At 41.9% G+C, this 20479-nt stretch overlaps 2 protein-coding genes across 10 annotated transcripts in view; one reads left to right on the top strand and one right to left on the bottom strand.

The window, feature by feature from the left end:
* Positions 1-8517, top strand: part of tle2a (TLE family member 2, transcriptional corepressor a) — a 50109-nt gene extending 41592 nt beyond the window's left edge. For 5 of the 7 annotated variants that reach the window (XM_028026789.1, XM_028026792.1, XM_028026788.1 and 2 more), the window contains 10 exons: positions 993-1154; positions 2087-2213; positions 2953-3152; positions 3497-3591; positions 4593-4842; positions 4943-5190; positions 6786-6933; positions 7020-7170; positions 7347-7423; positions 7546-8517. In XM_028026789.1, the coding sequence (XP_027882590.1) occupies positions 993-1154; positions 2087-2213; positions 2953-3152; positions 3497-3591; positions 4593-4842; positions 4943-5190; positions 6786-6933; positions 7020-7170; positions 7347-7423; positions 7546-7653 (1566 nt within the window). In that variant the 3' untranslated portion in view covers positions 7654-8517. The remainder of the gene's footprint in view (positions 1-992; positions 1155-2086; positions 2214-2952; positions 3153-3496; positions 3592-4592; positions 4843-4942; positions 5191-6785; positions 6934-7019; positions 7171-7346; positions 7424-7545) is intronic. The other 2 variants (XM_028026790.1, XM_028026787.1) reach the window with 1 other exon arrangement.
* A 1068-nt stretch (positions 8518-9585) lies between these two features.
* tle2b (TLE family member 2, transcriptional corepressor b) overlaps positions 9586-20479 on the bottom strand; it is an 83980-nt gene continuing 73086 nt past the window's right edge. For all 3 annotated transcript variants that reach the window (XM_028026793.1, XM_028026795.1, XM_028026794.1), the window contains exons 15-20: positions 19829-20078; positions 19113-19360; positions 18492-18639; positions 17055-17205; positions 16857-16933; positions 9586-13961 (exon numbers count right to left, since the gene is read on the bottom strand). In XM_028026793.1, coding sequence (XP_027882594.1) covers positions 13854-13961; positions 16857-16933; positions 17055-17205; positions 18492-18639; positions 19113-19360; positions 19829-20078 — 982 coding nt within the window. In that variant the 3' untranslated portion in view covers positions 9586-13853. The remainder of the gene's footprint in view (positions 13962-16856; positions 16934-17054; positions 17206-18491; positions 18640-19112; positions 19361-19828; positions 20079-20479) is intronic.

Here is a 20479-nt window from a genome sequence, read left to right as displayed (position 1 = left end):
ATCAAAGAAATGTGATTTACAAAGGACACTCAAATCTCAATTACTAACACAAGAGTTGCAGGTCTGGAAAAGGACACTCTCTATGTTTTGCCCAGATGCCAAAAAGCAGTAAAAGTTTTTTGTTGTTTTTTCTTTCTTGTCCTTTTTTTCTCTTGTGGATCCTGTATCCAATACTTCTACAAGAAAAAAAAGTCTACAAGTTTGATGCTGGAAAAATATGTAATTTTGATGTTAGAATGTTCAGAATCCACTGAGGCTTAAAGTCCTTTTAAGGTACTTGGAGATTATATTCAGGCTGACATGCAGTCTAAACAGCCTCCATAAAATGGAAAGGGTTTGAGCTCGGGTCATAGTTTCAGTCTAAACCTCCTATCTTGTAGTAAAATGCTCTGGAAGATCATGTCAAGATGAACATCAGTGAATTGTCAGCAGGCTCTGTAACTGCAGGATATAGACAGAGAGGAAGATGTAATGAAAGACATGTTCCTAAGTTACCTGAGATATGTGTGTTAATGGACAGTTAAACATGTATGAGTCCAGGTTAATAAGAACTGCTATATTTTTGAGGTAACTTACGAAAGTTTTTCCTCAGGTGAAAATAGGACTTCAAAATCTACAGCTGCTTCAAAATGCTTTAGAAAATGTGTTAAATCATAAACAAGCGGCTTCAGTGAAGTAAAAAGAATCTCATTCAGTTTGTTTGTTGGTTTTTCTCCAAAAAGAGCATTTTCTTTAAAGGTTGCAATGAAATTCCTGAACTTTAAACCTGAGTCTTGTTTAAAACATAACAAACTTTAGCTGCATCGTTTAGTTTTTACTCTAAGCAGTCTTTGGTTTGTTGTGAGCGCAGTGGACCGACCCCGACAAACAATGAAACAAAGCAAAACAATTTCAAAACCGGACAAAATCAAATTACATATAAAAAATGAAACGGGAGCTATGTCTTTTGTTCTTTTTGTCATATTTAATACATTATTGCATTTTGCATTCAGGACCCATCGTCCCCCCGCAGCGTGCAGTCGTACTCGTCAAGGGAGAACGGTTTAGACAAGATCCCCCCGTCCCGTAAGGAAGGGCCCCCACAGGCCAGCCCCACCTCTCTGGCTTCATCAAGCAGCGCTCCGTCCCCCTCCCGAGGCAAAGATCCCCCACAGGTAGATGGAAATATGTGCTGTCCATCAAATCTCCATGTTTCTCTGTAATACCACATTCACATGTGCAGCTACACGTAAAGTGTTTCTTTCTGAGCACATCGCTTTTTCGTGCTGCCACATTGTTATTTTGCCATTTTGTTCAGGAACAGTAGTTTCTCACTTATTGTGCTACAACCGTCCAGCCTTTCCTCAGCGACTGTGTTGCCACTTTGTCATTGTGGGTTATATTTTGCAACTCATTTGCCTTCTCAGTCTTTTTACTGTTGAATTAATTTTGTTGTGTTTTGCTTTTACATACAGATCCCTATAAAATGCAGTTATTCTGTTATTCTAAAAATAACATACACAGAAAAAAAAGCAAATATGTAGCTGAATAAGGTAATTTAAAAGAGAAAATGTACAAGATTTGTATGGACATTTGTGCATGAATACCTTGATTTTAGTTTTTAGCAGCTGTATAGTTATCAAGGATTCAGTGCTTCTGCCTCTCTGAGACAGTTTCAGCTTTCAGAACGTGATAATTATCCAGCATTAATGTGTCTTTGTTTCTGACACTGAAAAAGTTTGCAAAGCAAAACTAAAATGTACCCAAATCCAATCTGCCCTGGCTGGATGATAATAGTGAGGTTCAATAAATTTTAAGGGGAATCAATCATTTAACCACTTGTGATTTTGTTAAACAATAAACAGTTTTTTTTTTTTATCATCCACTGAACAAATCTATTAACATTAAATGTTGATTTTTCTTCTCTAAAAATGTCTGTGGAAGAAGATGCTGCTGCACTGAAAGCATTTTTGTTTTATTCTGTCATTTTTACTGGAGCCAAGAAATATTTTGAGCGCTGCTGAATGACTGAATATAATGAATGAATGTACTGTAGTGAATTACCTGCCATCACATCTCTGCCTTTATCTCTGTTCCTGTCCTCCAGAGAGAGAAATCTAGCACCCCTGGTATGAAGCCGGGGACCCCCATGTCTCAGGAGTCCAACACCCCGGGGCCGAGTGGCCCCCCACAGTTCAGACCGGTGCCAGGAAAGCCCGGCGTCGACCCACTTGGTACTCTCTGAGTTTAACCATTCAGTAGCTTTAATGCTAACTGTGTAACTCTGTAATTAACTCAGCAGATCAATTAGAAATAGGATTTCACTTTTGCACTTCAGCCTGCAGTGACCCTGTACCTTGCAGCGTCAGTCAGAGCCGGGCTGCAGTAGTTGGTATGAGCGTCAGCTCGCTCCTCGCCGCCGACCACCATCTGGACTTAATAAGCAGCTGTGGGCAGAAATATTCAGCGTGCTTCATTTTTTAAATGGAAAGATTAGGAGAGGTGATGGACTGTGACTGTGAGCCGCTTCATAATGAGCCTCCATCTAGATTCCACTGTTTCTTTTTCTCTTTTTTTTTTTTTTTTTACATATCACTTGTTGGTGTCTGCTCCAATTTTGCACACTCTATTATTCATGCAAGCAAGCATATATACACAATGCACCTACATGTGCCGACGGAGGACATAAAGATGAGGATACACACAGACGTACCACGTGCTGCCTCCCTGCAGGACGCTATGGTGGCCAGCAGGGGTCAGTAGTGGTCCAGTCCTGCAGCTTGTTCCCAGCTCGTCAGTCACAGCTGTCTGAAAGGCTCGTTTTAATAGATTTTGCATTATATTCAAGCCGGTGACAAAATCACACAGAAGGATCCTGAATGACTGACGCACTCAATTGTTTCCTTCAAACACAAATTTGTTCTGAAGTGTTTTCCAGAGCGTTGAACACTCTTCTGTCTCCTTCTCTCCCAGCTCTTGGTCTAAGGAATCCCCTGGCAGTGCAGGGGGCCTACCCTCCGGGGGCTTTTGGCCTGCCCCCTCCGGGGGTGAACGGAGATCTGCCCGGGGCGGGGGGCTACGGCGCCGGCCTCCACCTGGTGTCCCCCCAGATGAATGGAGCTGCGGCGGCGGCGGCGGCTGCAGCTGCTGCGGGCTACGGCCGGTCCCCTGTGGTGAGGCCGGCGCGCTGCAGATAATTTGTCTTTGCAGTGTCACTGTCATATGTGGTGCCTCAGCATATAAAGCTGTCAGAAAGGGCAAAAATCTGGATATTTATGGAGAGGACATGAGTGTTTCAAAGGAAAAGCAGCTGCAGTGTGATTTATCTTTAAGAATCTGGCAGTCTGTGACCTTGCCTCTTAAAACCTCTTTGCTCTTTTATTATCTTGTTTTATTCAGATCTTTTTATCCAGATACTGTCACTGTATTATCCATTTTAATGAGCTAGTTCTCTTCTTTATGAATCACTGTCTTTTTAGTCTCTCCTTAAGCCAGTTTTTTTTTTTTTTATTCTAAGGCATCTTATCTGCTACAGGTGGGCTACGAGTCTCCACACTCGCATATGAGGGTCCCTGGGCTTCCGGCCAGCCTGCAGTCGGCCTCAGGAAAACCGTGAGTTTCCTCTTCTTAATTATTAAAATCTTTTCTGGTTCAAAGGTGAACCTATCAGTTCAGCAGAAATTTCCAGCTCAGTGTTCAGGTTAATAGTTTGATTGTTTTTTCTTATTTTTAGTCTCAAACAAAAGCAGGAGAGACAGAATCCTTAAAAAGCTTTCAGGTTTTCTTTTAAATTATGCGATTGTGTCTCACATGGTACACATTCAAGATGATGATGAGATTTTACCAAAGACCAAATACGGCGGTTTGCAAAAGTATTCATCCTGCTTGAACTTTGTCTCATTTTCTCCCTTTACAACCACAACTTTCAGCATATTTTAACTGTGATCAACAAACCAAAAGCGCTGGAAATAAAATACTTCGTATGCGAAATCAAAGATCTGAAAAAGTGCGATGAGCATTTACATTCAACCCCCTTTTTTGATACTAGATTTTTTTTTTTTTTAATTCAGTGAGTTGATTTCAGAAGTTACTTGATTAGTAAATAGACTCCACCTTCATATCACGGTATCTCAGTATAAATACAGGAACACCCTGAATTCACATTCCTCACTGTGAAGCTCAGTTGTGGCAGCATCATGCTTCGCAGATGCATTTCTTCCTAAGGGACAGGGAAGCTGGTCAGAGTTGATGGAGAGAACGACAGATTGAGAAGAAAATTTGTCATTTTGAAGATTTTAAAAGTGGATATTAACTTCTGTTCAATAGTCAGTATGATCAAATTTAAGGTATTTTGCAAAGAACTCTGGGTAAACGGTTCTGCCTCCCTATGTGCAAAGCTAGTAGAGTGTTTAATAAAAAATGTTTTGAATATTGAAGGGTGGCTTAATACAAAAGCATGCTACACTTTTCAGGTGCAGTATTTTTCAAACCACATAGTATTATTAGCTTTCTGCTTGGTCATAAGCACAGTTAAACACAAATCCAAATAAACATCACTCTTGTTTTAATCGTAAATGCATCTTTCAATCAGTTCTTTCCTCTCTCCTTCCCAGCGCCTACTCGTTCCACGTGAGCGCCGACGGACAGATGCAGCCGGTGCCGTTCCCCCCCGATGCCCTGCTGGGCCCGGGCATCCCGCGTCATGCCCGTCAGATCCACACGCTGAGCCACGGGGAGGTGGTGTGCGCCGTCACAATCAGCACCTCCACACGCCACGTCTACACCGGAGGCAAGGGCTGCGTCAAGGTGTGGGACATCAGCCAGCCAGGAAGCAAGAGCCCCATGGCCCAGCTGGACTGTCTGGTGAGACATGATGGGAGAGTGGAAGCCAAATGCATCAGCATCATATTTTATTGCATCATGCATGAACTTAATGCACTCCATACCCTCCGTGTCCAATCAGAACCGGGATAACTACATCCGCTCCTGCAAGCTGTTGTCTGACGGTCGGACCCTGATCGTTGGAGGCGAGGCCAGCACGTTGTCCATCTGGGATCTGGCCACGCCGACTCCCCGCATCAAGGCGGAGCTGACGTCGTCCGCCCCGGCCTGCTACGCCCTGGCCATCTCCCCCGACAACAAGGTCTGCTTCTCCTGCTGCAGCGACGGCAACATCGTCGTCTGGGACCTGCACAACCAGACGCTGGTCAGGTAGGAGCAGAAACGTCAGATCAGTCTGAAATGGTTTCAGTCATATGAGGAGAGCAAATGGAAACTAAGAAAATGCCCAGATTAGTTTTTAGTAAGTTGGCACTGGTGGAGTGGGGAACAGCAGTTCTGGCAAAATCAACTGTTACAAAGGTAGATTTCTAGTCTTCAGCAGAGCTTGTGTTTCGCTCTATAAAGTGTAATTTGGAAAATTGCTGCCATGTTATTAATGGTTTTACCATCAGAGTGGGGGTAAATACTCCTGAAGAACCATTTTCTTTCTCCACATTAGCACTGCAGTCTTAAATCTTCTATCACCGAATTTCCAGAGAAGACGAGTCATAAAATCATCCGCAGGAGACATTTCTGCTACTGCATGTTCAGCAGTTTATCTACATGCAGTGCTGCAGCAGCTATTAGCATCTGTTGCTCATAAAACGGACAGGAAACCTCCAGGACAAGCTCCCAGAGGACCCATCCTTTAGTTTATAAACTGACAAGCTTCAGGAATAATGACCTGATATTATCTCCTCATGCATCTAAAATGCTGACAGCCCAAAATGTAACCTGATCTCATACGTGGAAGGCATAATAGGCTAGCTATTCCACACATTTATACAGATATTCATGACTGTTTTTCTGTAACTTGAATAGAAAATTTAGGAAACATATCACCTTTTTCTGTTTCAGTCACTTTGTACCACAAGCAGTGATGTCAGTAATGCATTACTTTGTAATGCGTTACTCTAATTCGACCACTTTTTTCAGTAACGAGTAATCCAACATGTTACTGTCTCAAATTCAGTAATCAAATTAAAGTTACTTATCCAAATCACTGTGCAATACTGTTAGAGTTTTACAGACAATAGTGGAACACACAAAAATTACTTAAGTTTATTTTTTGGACTGTTGTAACCCTTAAACAATCTCCATCGTTCTATACAATAACTTGCAACTAAGTAAGTATTGGCAAAACTCAATGTAATTTTTATATTGAGGTGGTGCAGGGTTGTTGTCAGCAGGTGCTGAAAGTAACTAATGAAGTAATTCGTAATCTAACTTAGTTACTTTCCAAATCAAATAGTTGGTAAAGTCAATAACTTACATTTTTAAGGAGTAATCAGTAATTTAAGTTGAATCTGTTGCATCATTTTATCCATTTAATTGATTAGTTTTATATTTTAAGTCGATACTTTTTTTCTTTTTTTACTTTGTATTGCCATTAGTGTATTTTGTATGACCAAAAGAGCATCAAATGTATGAAAGTCTGAGTGAATGCAACCAGACTTTCATTTAGTCTCATTGCATTTTGTGTGTGAGACTGTGCGTGAGCATGTGCTTCCAGTCAGGAGAAAAATCCTGTATATTCATGTAGATGAACCGTCTCCCTGCACTGCAGAGAGTTTACAACAGAGGGAGGATCAGACATTTACTGAAAGAAACATTCAGCTTGACATTATCTGGGTCATGTTGCTAATTGTGGAAAAAAAAAAAATTTAATAGAAACCTTACATTTTCCTAGCACCGATCCTTCTGTCGCATTTGAACCACTTTAGTGGAAAGACCCGCTGATGGTTTTATGTCCTTTTTCTGTGCAGGCAGTTCCAGGGCCACACAGACGGAGCGAGCTGCATCGACATCTCCAACGATGGCACCAAGCTCTGGACGGGAGGGCTGGACAACACGGTCCGCTGCTGGGACCTGAGAGAGGGCCGGCAGCTGCAGCAGCACGACTTCACCTCACAGGTACTCAGTCAGGACTCCGATACCTAAAGTTAGCATCCCATAAATAACACAGAAATAAAAATAATCACCCTCCCTGTGTGTCCCAGATCTTCTCCCTGGGTTACTGTCCGACAGGCGAGTGGCTGGCTGTGGGGATGGAGAGCAGCAACGTGGAAGTGCTGCATGTCTCCAAACCCGACAAGTACCAGCTGCACCTCCATGAGAGCTGCGTCCTCTCCCTCAAGTTCGCATACTGCGGTACGCGCACACACACTGCACACTGAAAACCTGCATTGACTACGTAACACTACTTTAGGGTATTTAATCACAGGGAGGTAAAATCCATTTTACTGCCAGTCAGAACCATCTGTAGCTCACCCCAATGCCCCCATGAGGCTTTATCTGCTGACAGCAATGTGTGTTTTGTCCTGTAGGTAAATGGTTCGTGAGCACAGGGAAGGATAACCTCCTGAACGCGTGGCGGACGCCCTACGGATCCAGCATATTCCAGGTAGAATCTGTTTTATTTTCACACGGGACACAATAGATTTGACTCAGCAAACCTGAGAGCTTCAGTTTCTCTTTAAACCTTGTAGTTTGTAAAGGTTCTTTCCTGTTTGTCTCTCCACGCAGTCAAAGGAGTCTTCGTCAGTTCTCAGCTGCGACATCTCACCTGATGACCAGTTCATCGTCACCGGCTCTGGGGACAAGAAGGCCACAGTCTATGAAGTCATTTACTGATCTCTGATTGGCTCCTCACTGAAAGCTAACGATCCCCGGGGGCCGAGCCGAGGCCCCCTTCCTGCACCAGTGACTGTACAGGGTGTCGGCGGTGTGTGAAGAGCAAGAGACACTCAACTCGTACTTTGTCGTTTTGTTCGCGTTTGTGGGAAATGAGCGAGAGAGAAGCAAGGAGACGCAAAGTCACATCTCTGGAAAATAAACTTTGGTGTTTAATGCTCTGAGAAAGCTGGTTAGTCTATAGCTACGCTAATGTGGGACTCCTCCAAAGAACTTTTCTTTTTTTTTTAAAACAAAATAAAACCTCTGTAGTGCAAAAGAAATTAGAAGAAAACATTTCTTTTTCTTTTTTTTTTTTTTACCTTTTGGATTAATTGCAAACAGTGGAACTGATTTGAATGGAGGAGGTTTAATTAGAACTGTCCTGACGGGGGTCCAAGCCGGAGTCATCCCGGCTCTGTGTGAGTTCTGATCGGCACACAGCACATGTGGGGGTGCTCTACTGACGTTCCAGATACTTTTTGCTTTTCCTTTTTTTTTTATTTCAGCATCATGATTGTAACATTTTTTCATGTATACATGATGGAACAGGGCTTAGTTGGTTTTCTCTGAAATATTCACAGAATCAGACTATTTTCATTCATTTAAAATTGGGGGAAAATGATCTCAAATACAAGACCTGGAAGTCGGTTCAAACAACACGTTCTCTTGTGTTTCAGGGTAAGCGCATCTTTCATTCAGTATTTCATGTTCTTTCGTTGTATTTGTTAGGGCACATACAGATGGACTGGCCTGTATTTTCATAGCTACCGTTCTGATCCATGAACCTTGAACATGTAAATAAAGGTCTCTAAAGGCAAAGGAGATTGTCCTCTATGTTGCTTTTAGAACAACGATTAGAACATCTGCTTATGAAAATCCAACAGTGTCCTGCTTTTTTTCTTGACCCTTTGCCTGCGTGTGTGATGGAAGAAATTTAAATAATCGCACACTAGTGCGAGTTTTCCAAGTCAGGCTTTTGGCAGATTTCATCTGGATGTTTCAAACTGTGTAGAGAAGGAAAAAAAAATGGAAGCATTTGTTGCCTATTTGTTCAAACCCTACGAGCCAGAACAGCGTGTTCTCACAGCATGGTGTCAGAAAGCATCTTAGAAATATTTAGATGAGAAATGAAGGCTGCTGAAGGTGAACGCGCGCTGCCTCCTCTCTCCTGTGATGACTGCGTTTCTCTCATTCAGAGGGATCTCCAAGTTTCTCGACTGTCTGGAGGATCAGAGGTGAGGCGGGGGGGGGGAGGAATTGTCTTGGGATTTAAACACACAGCATGAACTATCGTTCGTAGCACTGCTGTAAGATCTCAGACTTTCACGGTGAGGCTTGTGTTTAGAGTGTGTGTTGTCGAGACAGAGGGATCTGAACTCGTTACGATAATGCTCCAGAGGATGCTTGTCAGCGATCATGGAGAATGTTCTGCTGAGATGCTTTAAAGGTTCTCGATGACATCAGGGCCTGAAACAATCGGATTGATCGTGATGAATCGATTATTGTAATAACTGTCAACCACTTTAGTAATTGATTCATTATTAATTGGAGCATATAGACTGTAAACCGTGGCATTTGCTGAAGGAACACCACGCTCAGCAGTATTATGGCACAGAGAATATGTACATTTGTATATACGATGAAAAACCTTTGCAAATATACCCTGAACTACATAAGTTTAACTCAACCTGGTTCAAATTCTGCACTAAATGAAAATAACCCAAATCTCAGCTGTGATCCTAGATATATACTTGCATCCTTTTTGTCAGCAGTAATCAAATATTTATAAAAACTGCTAAAAAGGAAACTATTGACGTAAAGATTTGAGCGTGGAACAAACTGTAAACATTTTAATTGTTCAATGAAAATGAAAGATTTTGACACCTGAAATGATGAGCACAAGTTTGGTTTATTCGTCACAGATAGCATTTGTTGTACAGCACAAGGAAAAACGCACCAGGAGGGGAAGACAGTGCATTTAAAAAGAAAAAGAGAGAAAAAAAAGTTCCTTGGCTTTCCAAAACAGAAAAGTTAATATAAGCCGTAAAAGAAAAACAAAGTGTTTTTTTTTGTTTTTGTTTTTGCACTGTTGAAACAGAAGCACAGGTGGGGCAGGGAAATGTTGATTAATTCAAACAAAGTATCAAATACAATGTCCCAAATACTGACGCTAGACCACCATATGCATAGCCATTATACAGCATCGTTTTGAGTAGCATATAAGCTTGTGTACATGAGAATCATTTATGGCTACCTGGGGCTTTTGGACAGAGAGGGAAAAAAAGAAGAGAGGCAGGAAGCTGTACAGAACATCTCTGACTCTGCAGAAGGCCCTCATGATTCTTATGTTCTGCTTCAGCGCTGCAGCTAAAAAACAGGTAAACTTTTCTAACATTGGATACAGGTAAACAAAATTGCATACCGCCTTTATTATTTTCTGAAAAGAGGATCGTTAAGGATCACCACTGTATAAAATAAGATTTTTTTTTTTCTTTTGAGCAGCTCAGCTTTAGTGCAACAAGCATGCAATGAAAGTGGAGCCTCCTTCATAGCAAATCTTTAGTGCCTGCTGAATACAGGCACGAATCAACAGAAGTAGGAGCTGAAAACAACATAATAAGGGCTAAGAAACAGACTCAAGTACACTTACTACCACTTTTGAAAAAAGGGGATAAAGAATAAACAACAAACAGTGGAGTTCTTGGTAGGTTTTCAATACATCCCACCTGTGTTCCCTTGATTATCTATCTCCATATGTACGTATCCCCCTCTGAGCCCAAAACAAGCCACAGGCAATCCAAGTACATAAACATATTATACAGGACAAGCAATCACTAGTCATAAAAAAATAATGAAATGATGCAGTGAATTAATAGAAGATATTGAAATGTGCCTTTTATTTCTAAACACAGGCTCTACAGAAACGGAGAGCTCTGACAGACAGTTTTCTTCTCATTTTGGAATATGTGAAGTGATGTAGAAAATAGACAAGTCCAAATAAACATATTTAATGCTTATTATCATGTATGTCTGTAAGCTAACTGTGGTTAGCTTTTAGCACGTACTGAAAACAGATCAAACTCGTCCACATTCAAAAGTTTTAGTTGCAGCTTCATGAAATCTAAAGAAAAACTAGAGCTATTCAAAATTCGCTAAAGTTGCTGAAGGAGTGGTCCCTGTGTTTACCACTCAGTTCTGTTCATTTATTCTCCCATTCTGGTGGTCCAGTCAAAGTAACGTACAGCTGAGGCCTTTGCTACAAAATGGGCTGTGATGGACGGAGCCGATGAAGCATGCCGATGCTAACATGCTTCATCAGCTCAGGCTGCTAACTATTGGGAAGTGATTAAGAGTCCAGCACAGTAAAACCTCCAAACGGTTAACTTGTGACGTGGTGCGTCTCCCTCTCAGTCCAACCCAAAGGATTTTAGAGATTATGTAGAAAGCATGGCATATTTAAAACCCAAGTTGTCGAGTCTAAACAGCGCAACAAATTAAACTTATCATTTGAAAAGCAGTATAAAAACTGACCCGGATCAGCAGTTCTTCAGAAATATTTGCAGGTGGGTAATGGCCCCTAAAACAGTTGGTAGTTTTTTTTTTTTTATGAATTACCTGGACAATTATACTAACGTCTGATTAACATCACCCTCCATAATTATTGACACTTATAGGAATGAGTAAAAAATATCTTGGAATAAATTAATGTTTTCCTGCAGTAACGTCAGTTTGCATTAACTATTGTCAGCAACTCTTTAGCAGTGACCGTGATTTATTTACCCCTTAACATGTCCCACACTGTCTGTGAGCAAAATAATCTGGGGTTTTTTGTCCCAGTTCCACTTGTTTTAAGCTTTTTAAATATTGTTCTGACTGTAAATATTGACAAGTTGAGATTAGTAGCAATTCTCTGAAGCCATTTTATGACTTAATCACGCTTCAAATTAGGAAAGACGGGAACATTAAAGTGAGACGTGTACTAAATCTCAAGAGAACAGGACATTTGTGTCCTATCATATCAATAACCCAAGAAAACATCATTTGCATTACTTAAAATTAAAAAAAAAATAAAAGTATACAATGCAAAATGTTTCAGAGACATTTATTTTACGGATACTGTAAGGGTTTGCGAGCACATTTTGATATTTTATTCCTAAATTTAAAAAAAAAAGTTTTTCAACATTTTTCAGTACACTACTACGATAAAAGGCACATTTTAAAATGTTTTTATACACTTTTTCCAGGAGTGCCAATAAACATGGAGGGTGCTGTTTGTCCTCATGTTCAGTGTCTGTGATATGAAGACAGATTGTGTTGATTACAATGCATTTTCCACCGAAAACAGCAAAATCACACTTCCCATTACCTCAGATTTAGGCGAGGGTGTCTATTTATGTAAAACTTAAATGTGAATATCCATCCAGCCATCCATCCATTTTCTAACACCCTTGTCCCTAGTGGGGTGAATTTGATTAGCTTTGCATGTGTAGAACAAAAGCTTAAGTCTTAAAAATAGTGAATATGAAACAGTTAATGAGCGAACAAGAGAAAGTTTCAAACACAGCTTCATTGCTCTGCAGTATCTCAAATTTGTTTAAAAAGCGACGCGTGGAGGTCCTTTTGGTGCCAGGTTTTTGCTCGGGCTTCAGACTTCCTGCAATGCCACCTGTTGTCCCGGCAACCGCTTCAGACCATGGAAAAGTGGCAATTTATTTTCACATTGTGGCATTTCGAAGGATCAAACAAACAAGATACAGCGTTTTAATTGGTGATCTTAGCTGGACACAGTGTGCTGTGTGCAGATAACAAACGGCTGCGTAGACCCCTCTGTTTTCAGTCAGTGGACTTAGCCAACTTTACACTTAGTTTACAGACACAAGAGTGGTGCATTCATTTAGATTTATGGACGTGTTTTAAATGTTTACCTTCTAATTTAATGACAACCAATGGCTTATATAACATGATTTAATCAGAGCAGGTAAGCAGGGATGGAGATGAAGACGTGCGGAAATGAAATCAGCAACTAGTTGCATAAAATTTGAAAGGAATTGGATTAGTCACTGCTTAGTTAGCTACTGATGATGGTGTAATCGCGTGGTGTTAATTTGCCCTCCAGTGTGCCTCACAGTGAGCTTGGTTGTGCTGCTACTTCATCTAGCTGACAGCGTCTCTTAATGAGAGTGAGCGCGGCGCTGGATGTCAGGAGAACAATCCGGAGGAATTAGAGGCAACGGATCGGCTGATGTTCTCTGTTTGTGTCTCCGGGCCCTGGGAGAATCCCATCGACTCCCCTGCTCATTAGGCTGCTGCCTTTGTCAGACCAAAATAAAATAGATATTAGGCAGAAAGACAGGGGAGGGCGCTGGGATGAATGTTTAATTGGGTGCTCGGCACGTTATGTGTTTTTCCTCCCCCGTCTCACGTTTACCTCAATCCAGGGAGGAGGAACGTATCGGAGTGTTTGTACTCTCGGCTCTGTGCGTCTTGAGCGGATTTTCGTGTCGGTTTATGTGGAAATCTGAAGCATCTCGCCGCGTCATCGTTCCCCGGCTCCTGACACCTCTCGCTGGGGAGATGGAGCTGCAGCGTCAGCCTCATTAAGGCCTCCACTGTCTCGCTAATGAATCGATTGTGTGGTATCAGTGCTCCTGGCTGGCGCTCCCACCGTGCCGCTCCACGCCTCCTCTGGGGGCCTCCCTTCCACTGAGCTCTTAATCAGGAAACAGCCCTAATTACCCTACCTACCCCCGACCCCCCATTTAATGTTGCTTCCTTCTGCACTATCGCTCTCTCTACTCGTTTTTCCTCTCTTTCTCCTCACAACTGTATCTTTACCCTCCACCGCCCTCTTCCCTTTGTCTTCCTTATCTTGCCGTTTCTCTCTCTCTCTCCGCTATCATGCCTCATTCAATGAGCTTAGACTGGGTGGAGGAAGGGGAAGGTGAGGGGACATTTGGGAACAACTACAGCAGCTAATATTACAGCAAAACAAGAGGGCAGTGATGACGTTTTAGGGCGGATGATTCGAGAAGATGAAGACGACGTTTGACGGTGTTGAGAATCAAGTGGAGTTGATGCGTAACAAAGAACAAAAAAATAAAAACAGAAAGAAAGAAAAGCCTCTGTCCATCCTGTTGTCTCCTGTGTCCGCTTATTCTTTAATACACCACTTCGTACACAGTGGCCTTCTTGTCCCCGGAGCCCGTCACTATGTACTTGTCATCTGGGGAGACGTCGCAGCTCAGCACAGATGAGGACTCCTTGGACTGCGGGTGGTTGAGAAGAACGTTAACAGATGGAGAGAAACCCAGAAACGAGAGAGAAATGAGGAAAGAATTAAAACATGACTCAACGGGTTAATCCTCCACCACACGAGACATATTTGCATTTCAAAACAGTTGGCAATTATCTCCAAACAGACAAACTCTGCAGATCCTGGATGCCGACTTATTTGTCTGCTACTTTCTAGAGAAATGCTGCCTCTCTGAGGGCGGGTTAAAGAAGTCTAATGGCTTCCACGCACTGGCAAAGACGCGCACTGCTTCCTTTTACTCCCCCTGTGCCAGAAAGTAAGACCTGTGCACCTGGTTTCAGATGATCTAAAACTGCTCCATCATCATTCATTCTCCCTCTATTCATCACAGGTTTTCCTCCTCGTTCTCTCTCTCTCGCTCCTGTTGACTCTCTAAACTCCGCCTTCTCCCGCTACATGCGCAGTGGGGCTGTCAATCATTGGCGCACAGGGGAGAGACCATCTCACACAGGTTTCCTCATATTAGACCGAGCAGCAGGAAGCGGGGGAAAAAAAAAGAAAGTCCAGAAGGAAGAAATGCACTGACAGTTTAAAGGAAACAAAAGCAAAGACAAAGTGGGGGGAACCAAATAAATAAACATGCAACCTAGACTGGCACAATTTCTAAAAGTTGCTAAAAAAGAGAAAATACTAAAACATTTATTTATAGAAAACAAGGAATGAGTAACAGTTGTTTTCCATTAAATCAAATATATTTTAGTAAACAGACAAAAATGACAGAATTAAATAATTTACAAACTAACCCATGAAACAGAAGTGGTCAAAGCTCAATGAAAAGTGTAATGAGTATTTTCTGGTCCCAGCTAGCAGAGGAGTAAACACTCATAAGGACAAAAAAAAAAGAGCGGATCACACAAACCTGATGACCAAAGGAAAGTTTAGCTCATATGTATTCAGCTTTATAAAAACCACCACCTGCTAATGCAGGCTGACATTTCTGACCAGTTTTCTCAATAGGTTTGCTCTGTGTGTAGATCTTCCCATCAGTAATAACCAACCTGAAGAAAAACAGAAGCCATAGCATGATGCTGCCGCTACGACGCATCATCACCATAGGGATGCTGAATTCAGTGGCTGTGCACAAAGCTTTACACCAGACCTGCATGTAGACTAACAAGTTTAACATTTGTAAAAATCTGTCCTGCCTGCGGCATTCTGGATAATAACGACCTAATTGTTCATAGTGTTTGAGGAGGCTGCTACAGAATGAGAATATGTAGCCGCATTGTGTTTTAACTTTGATTGCAATCATTTATTTGTCAGTGTTTGGAAAGCAGAGTTGCTGAAACTAAATGTCTTACTGACTTGCAGTACGTCCTCCATAGGAACTGAAGTCCCTCCCCCTGCTGGTGTACATAATAAGTGCAGCTTTCCAGTTCCTCAACTTCACTTTTTGAACTAGAAGGCAGCTTCCATCTTTTATGCATGTTGACAATCAATTCCTGAATCAACATGTTCAGTCGAGGACATAAGTTAGGCAGTATGGTTTTTTTTGTTGTTTTTTTTTAACTGTGTGTAAAATGCTATCAGTTAATATTTATCACCCAGTATGTCGTTGGTTTGATAAAACTAAACGGTTTATGTTGCTTGTTTTTCTGTCTGACATTTATTAAAAAAGCAGGAAAATTTTCTTGCAGGTAAATAATTAAATTTATCCTAAACCCCTGCCCCCCCCACAAAACAGTAATTTAGTGGTTATATAACATATCCTGTCAGCTTTTCCTGAAATGATTCAACATTATAAATGCTAAAAACAACACAAATAACTAGAGAGCCTAATCAAAGACAAGTACCTCACTTAATAGGCACATGTTGTTGCAACTTATTACACAACACCGTTACAATCTCTAAATTGTGGAGAAAAGCAGAACACATAGCTTTTGCAGCACTACCATGATATTTGGAGGATTGATAAGATGTCTTTGTGAATAACGTTGTGTTGCCAAGACTGAGCAAGAAATAATAAAGGATGAAAGAAGAAATTTTATACTAATTAAAAACTAAAGGCAGGATATGTAAAACAAAGTTGCAACAAGGGCAGAGCAGAGAAAAAATTAAGACATGGTTCAAATAAATCTGGGGAAGATAAAAAATGAAATCCAAGGGAAAAAAAGAGTAAAAACATGCAATCAGGAGATGAGTGTGGCTTTAAAGAGACGCAAGGAGACAGAAACAGAAAAGACAGCATTAAGCAGGAAGGAGGAGGGGAGAAGAGAGCAGCTCTGTGTAACATGCTGAAAGGAGGGAGCTGCTTGGCAGGAGCAACGTTTGGCATTTGGATAACAAAGCAAGATAGCCTGCCTTCTCCTCTCGGGTCCATAGAGAGAGACAGGAGCCGCCAACCCTGCTGCCCACAGAAGATTACACAAATATGACAGCCACACTGCTAAACACACACCCCCCCACACACACAGAACACTCAGCTTAAATGGATCTTCATCTCCCTTCTCTCATTTCATTCACACGCAGATGTACTGGCTCAGCTAAAAATACTGCATCTCTGCATATGCGTGATTCACCATTAGCTTGGAATGGGACACCTGGACAAGGTGGAATTATGACATAGAGGTGCTGCTTGTGTGTGTGTGTGTGTTGAGGTTTGGCATCCTGCACCCTCTGATAAGCCTGTAAAAGTCACCTTAGGTCAGCAATTTTCTTTTCGATTTAAAATGTTTCTCCCTCTTTCTTTTGCCAGGAGGCTGAATATAAATGTGTCACCAACAATATAAACATACGAGCCATTCCCAAATCAAAAGTCCAAACATGAACATTTGGATTTGGATGTGCTGCGTATTGTTTTGTACCTAACTTGTGTAGAGGATAAACAGTCACGGAGTTCAACTCTCACCTGGAAAATGCTCGCTCCATATGGTGTCCTCCATGCATTCAACAGATTGTCTTTTCCTGTGCTGACAAACCACTTTCCTGAAATAACAGGAACACACAGCGCAGCATGTTACCAGGAGTCCAGGGAGGACTGGTCTCCAAGTTGCTCTTGGAGGCTACATAAATGCAGGATAAAAAAAAAAAATGCTTGTGCACGTACCGCAGTATGCGAACTTGAGGGAGAGGACGCAGCTCTCATGGAGGTGCAGCTGGTACTTGTCGGGTTTGGAGACATGCAGCACTTCCACGTTGCTGCTCTCCATCCCCACAGCCAGCCACTCGCCTGTTGGACAGTAACCCAGGGAGAAGATCTGGGACACAGGAGATGGAGGTGGAAGGATTAGAGAAGGAGAAGATAAAAGTTCAAAACTTATTTGAATAGTGTGCGAGGAGGGGAAAAAAAAGGTCATTGATGAAGATGAAGAAAAAAAGAAACAATCACTGTGTAATGTTTTTTTAGTTTAAAGAAATTCACCAAGATATTGACTGGTGGCCATAATGGACGGATTTCCATCAGGATTGGCCTTCACCAGTAATCAGCCAGTAGTAAAATAAAAAAAAATATATAATCTATTTTTAATTAGTGAACCCACCATCTTATGATTGTGTGCTTCCAGAGCATGCAGATTAGATTAAGGAACCAAAAGGGATTCGATCAATGTGTGAAACGTGTGAGTTGAGCTTCGTGTTACAGTCCAGATTTATTTAGTTATAAATGCAACTACAAGTTTGCCCGATTCTCGTCATGTTGTTATCTGCATTAGATTCTGCTGACTGTAAGATCCTACAGACTGGAAGATCATTTGGTGCATCACAGACTCCTGCTGCTTCTGAAGCTCTCTGTGCTTATCATGATATCACTACGACACACTAATTTCAAAATTTCATAAAGTTTGCAGTGGTTAGGGTTTGTGATTTTCCCTCAAAATGGATCAGAGGTGTAAGGTGGGTCGACTTCAACCACTTGTGAAAAACTTTCAGCTGAATGTGAGGCATAAAGAACATGCTTTGATTACAAAGCAAAAGAATGATTGTAAAGCAGCAAAAGTTAAATTATGCTAGTTTAATTATTATTCCTGTATTTCAAAATGAAGTCCAAAGAACCGCACATATGTAAGAAACAATTTCTAACAGCATTAATTGTGAATATCTGACCAAAAAGACAGTGTAGGATTTGGTGACAAACAACCCAGCAGTCCTCAGGGTGATAAATCTACAACCAGTGATTTGAAATCAGTCACACATTTCAGATGTATTTTCTTCCAGGTAGTACAATACAGGGTACCACCTACCCACTTCTTTAAAATACTCTCTCTCGTAGGCTATAGACTGTGACAAAATCCCACTCAGTTCCATCATTAAAAGTTGGAAAAGGGTTTGTTTTAAATAAACATTTGACCTTTTCTCACTCAAAACATTTATTTACACAAGAGGAAAAGCTTTGCTTTAACCTTACCGTCCCTAAACAACACTTATTAAATAAACAGCACCTTCAAGGTGTTCGTCTGAAAACTTCTGGCAATCAAATAACTTTGATTTTTTTTCTTTCTAGTGCATTAATATATGTTTATGTCTTAGTTGCTTTGTTTTTTCTGACCTGTGAGGTGAAGTCGTGCTGCTGCAGCTGCCGGCCCTCTCTCAGGTCCCAGCAGCGGACCGTGTTGTCCAGCCCTCCTGTCCAGAGCTTGGTGCCATCATTGGAGATGTCGATGCAGCTCGCTCCGTCTGTGTGGCCCTGGAACTGCCTGCCAAGGACACACACAAACACACAAGAGCTTCAGAAAAGAGAAACACACACACACACACACCTGCAAATACACAAATCCTGCAGACTCTGCTTTCTGTGCGTGTCTTTGCTTCTTTTCTGCTAGAGGTGTCAGAATGAATATATTTTATTCCCTCTTTCCCTGCAGCACTTACTGCCCTGAGCCCACCCACACATGATCCTTTTTTTTTTTCTGCCAGTCCTCGTCAGTCTTACCTCAGCACCTTCCCTCGCCCTTCTTCCTGTGTTTCTTTCTCTCCTGTCATGCCAAAGCTGGCTGTTTTAATCTCTTTATACCCCCCGTAGCAAGTTTATCCTTCATCTCTTTCCTTCTCTTATTACATTCCTTAAAGGTTATCTTCTCTTCCTTCATGCTTTCCTCACACTTCTCCCTCTCCAATGAATTTCAACAGCAGATCAAATTGAAATACTTTTGAACATTTTCAAACCTACCTGACCAGCGTCTGGTTGTGCAGGTCCCAGACGACGATGTTGCCGTCGCTGCAGCAGGAGAAGCAAACCTTGTTGTCGGGGGAGATGGCCAGGGCGTAGCAGGCCGGGGCGGACGACGTCAGCTCCGCCTTGATGCGGGGAGTCGGCGTGGCCAGATCCCAGATGGACAACGTGCTGGCCTCGCCTCCAACGATCAGGGTCCGACCGTCGGGGAGGATTTTACAGGAACGGATGTAGTTATCTCTGTTCTGATTTGAAAAGATAAGGAGAACGGTTACCACCAAGAGCACAGAAAAGAAAATAGTTAAGTAACTCTTGTAGATGCCCTTGTAGAGATGTTTTACAAAATAACAAATTTGCAGCTGGTTAATAAAAAATATTTTGTGTCAAATATTTTTTTTTATCCAGCAAAATCTGAAAAATAATCCCAGTTACTATCAGAAGCATAGCTACTAAAAAAGAAACACAAAAACAATCTGAGCAACGTAGCTTCTGTGTATCATGTACTGAGTTTGACCTGATTTTAAACTTTCTGTGAAAGTAGGGTTTTGCTTGACCTAGTTCTATTAAATTTAATCATTTTTGGTCTCTTATCCAATAAGTTTCTGAAATGTGAAATATTTATTTTCTGGGGGGGGAGGGGAAGTGGTCGGGATAATTTAAGAATCATTTTCTGAAAGAGGTTTCCCCTTCACACCTTATCCATCATGTCTCACCAGACAGTCCAGCTGGGCCATGGGGCTCTTGCTTCCCGGCTGGCTGATGTCCCACACCTTGACGCAGCCCTTGCCTCCGGTGTAGACGTGGCGTGTGGAGGTGCTGATTGTGACGGCGCACACCACCTCCCCGTGGCTCAGCGTGTGGATCTGACGGGCATGACGCGGGATGCCCGGGCCCAGCAGGGCGTCGGGGGGGAACGGCACCGGCTGCATCTGGCCGTCGGCGCTCACGTGGAACGAGTAGGCGCTGGGAAGGAGAGAGGAAAATAAAAAACTGAAGAACAGACTTTCTTTTTTTTTTAATATAATTTAAGATGCAAAGGAGAATAAAGTAAAATGTACTAGGGAACTAGATGAAATCAATCAATGAGAGCACAAAAACTCAGCAAGAATTAAGTACACAAAATTCAATAAGAACCACAGAAAGCTCACACATTGGTGTGAAAGTTGCAAACTGTGTTTGTTCAAATTTGGGAAAATTACTGAGCTCAGAGCAGCTGTGGGCGCAAATGCATGATGGCAGATTGTATTACAGGCAGAGGCGGTGTGGCACCGCTAATGGCCGATCAATAGAGTAGCGGCTGGAAGCCAGGCCTGTTTTATGATTTCAAATTAGCAGCACAAGAATGAATTGCTGCTCTGTAAGAC

Source organism: Xiphophorus couchianus, chromosome 9 (assembly GCF_001444195.1).
Source record: "Xiphophorus couchianus chromosome 9, X_couchianus-1.0, whole genome shotgun sequence".
NCBI lineage: Eukaryota > Metazoa > Chordata > Actinopteri > Cyprinodontiformes > Poeciliidae > Xiphophorus > Xiphophorus couchianus.
This window is presented reverse-complemented; position numbering and strand designations above follow the sequence as displayed.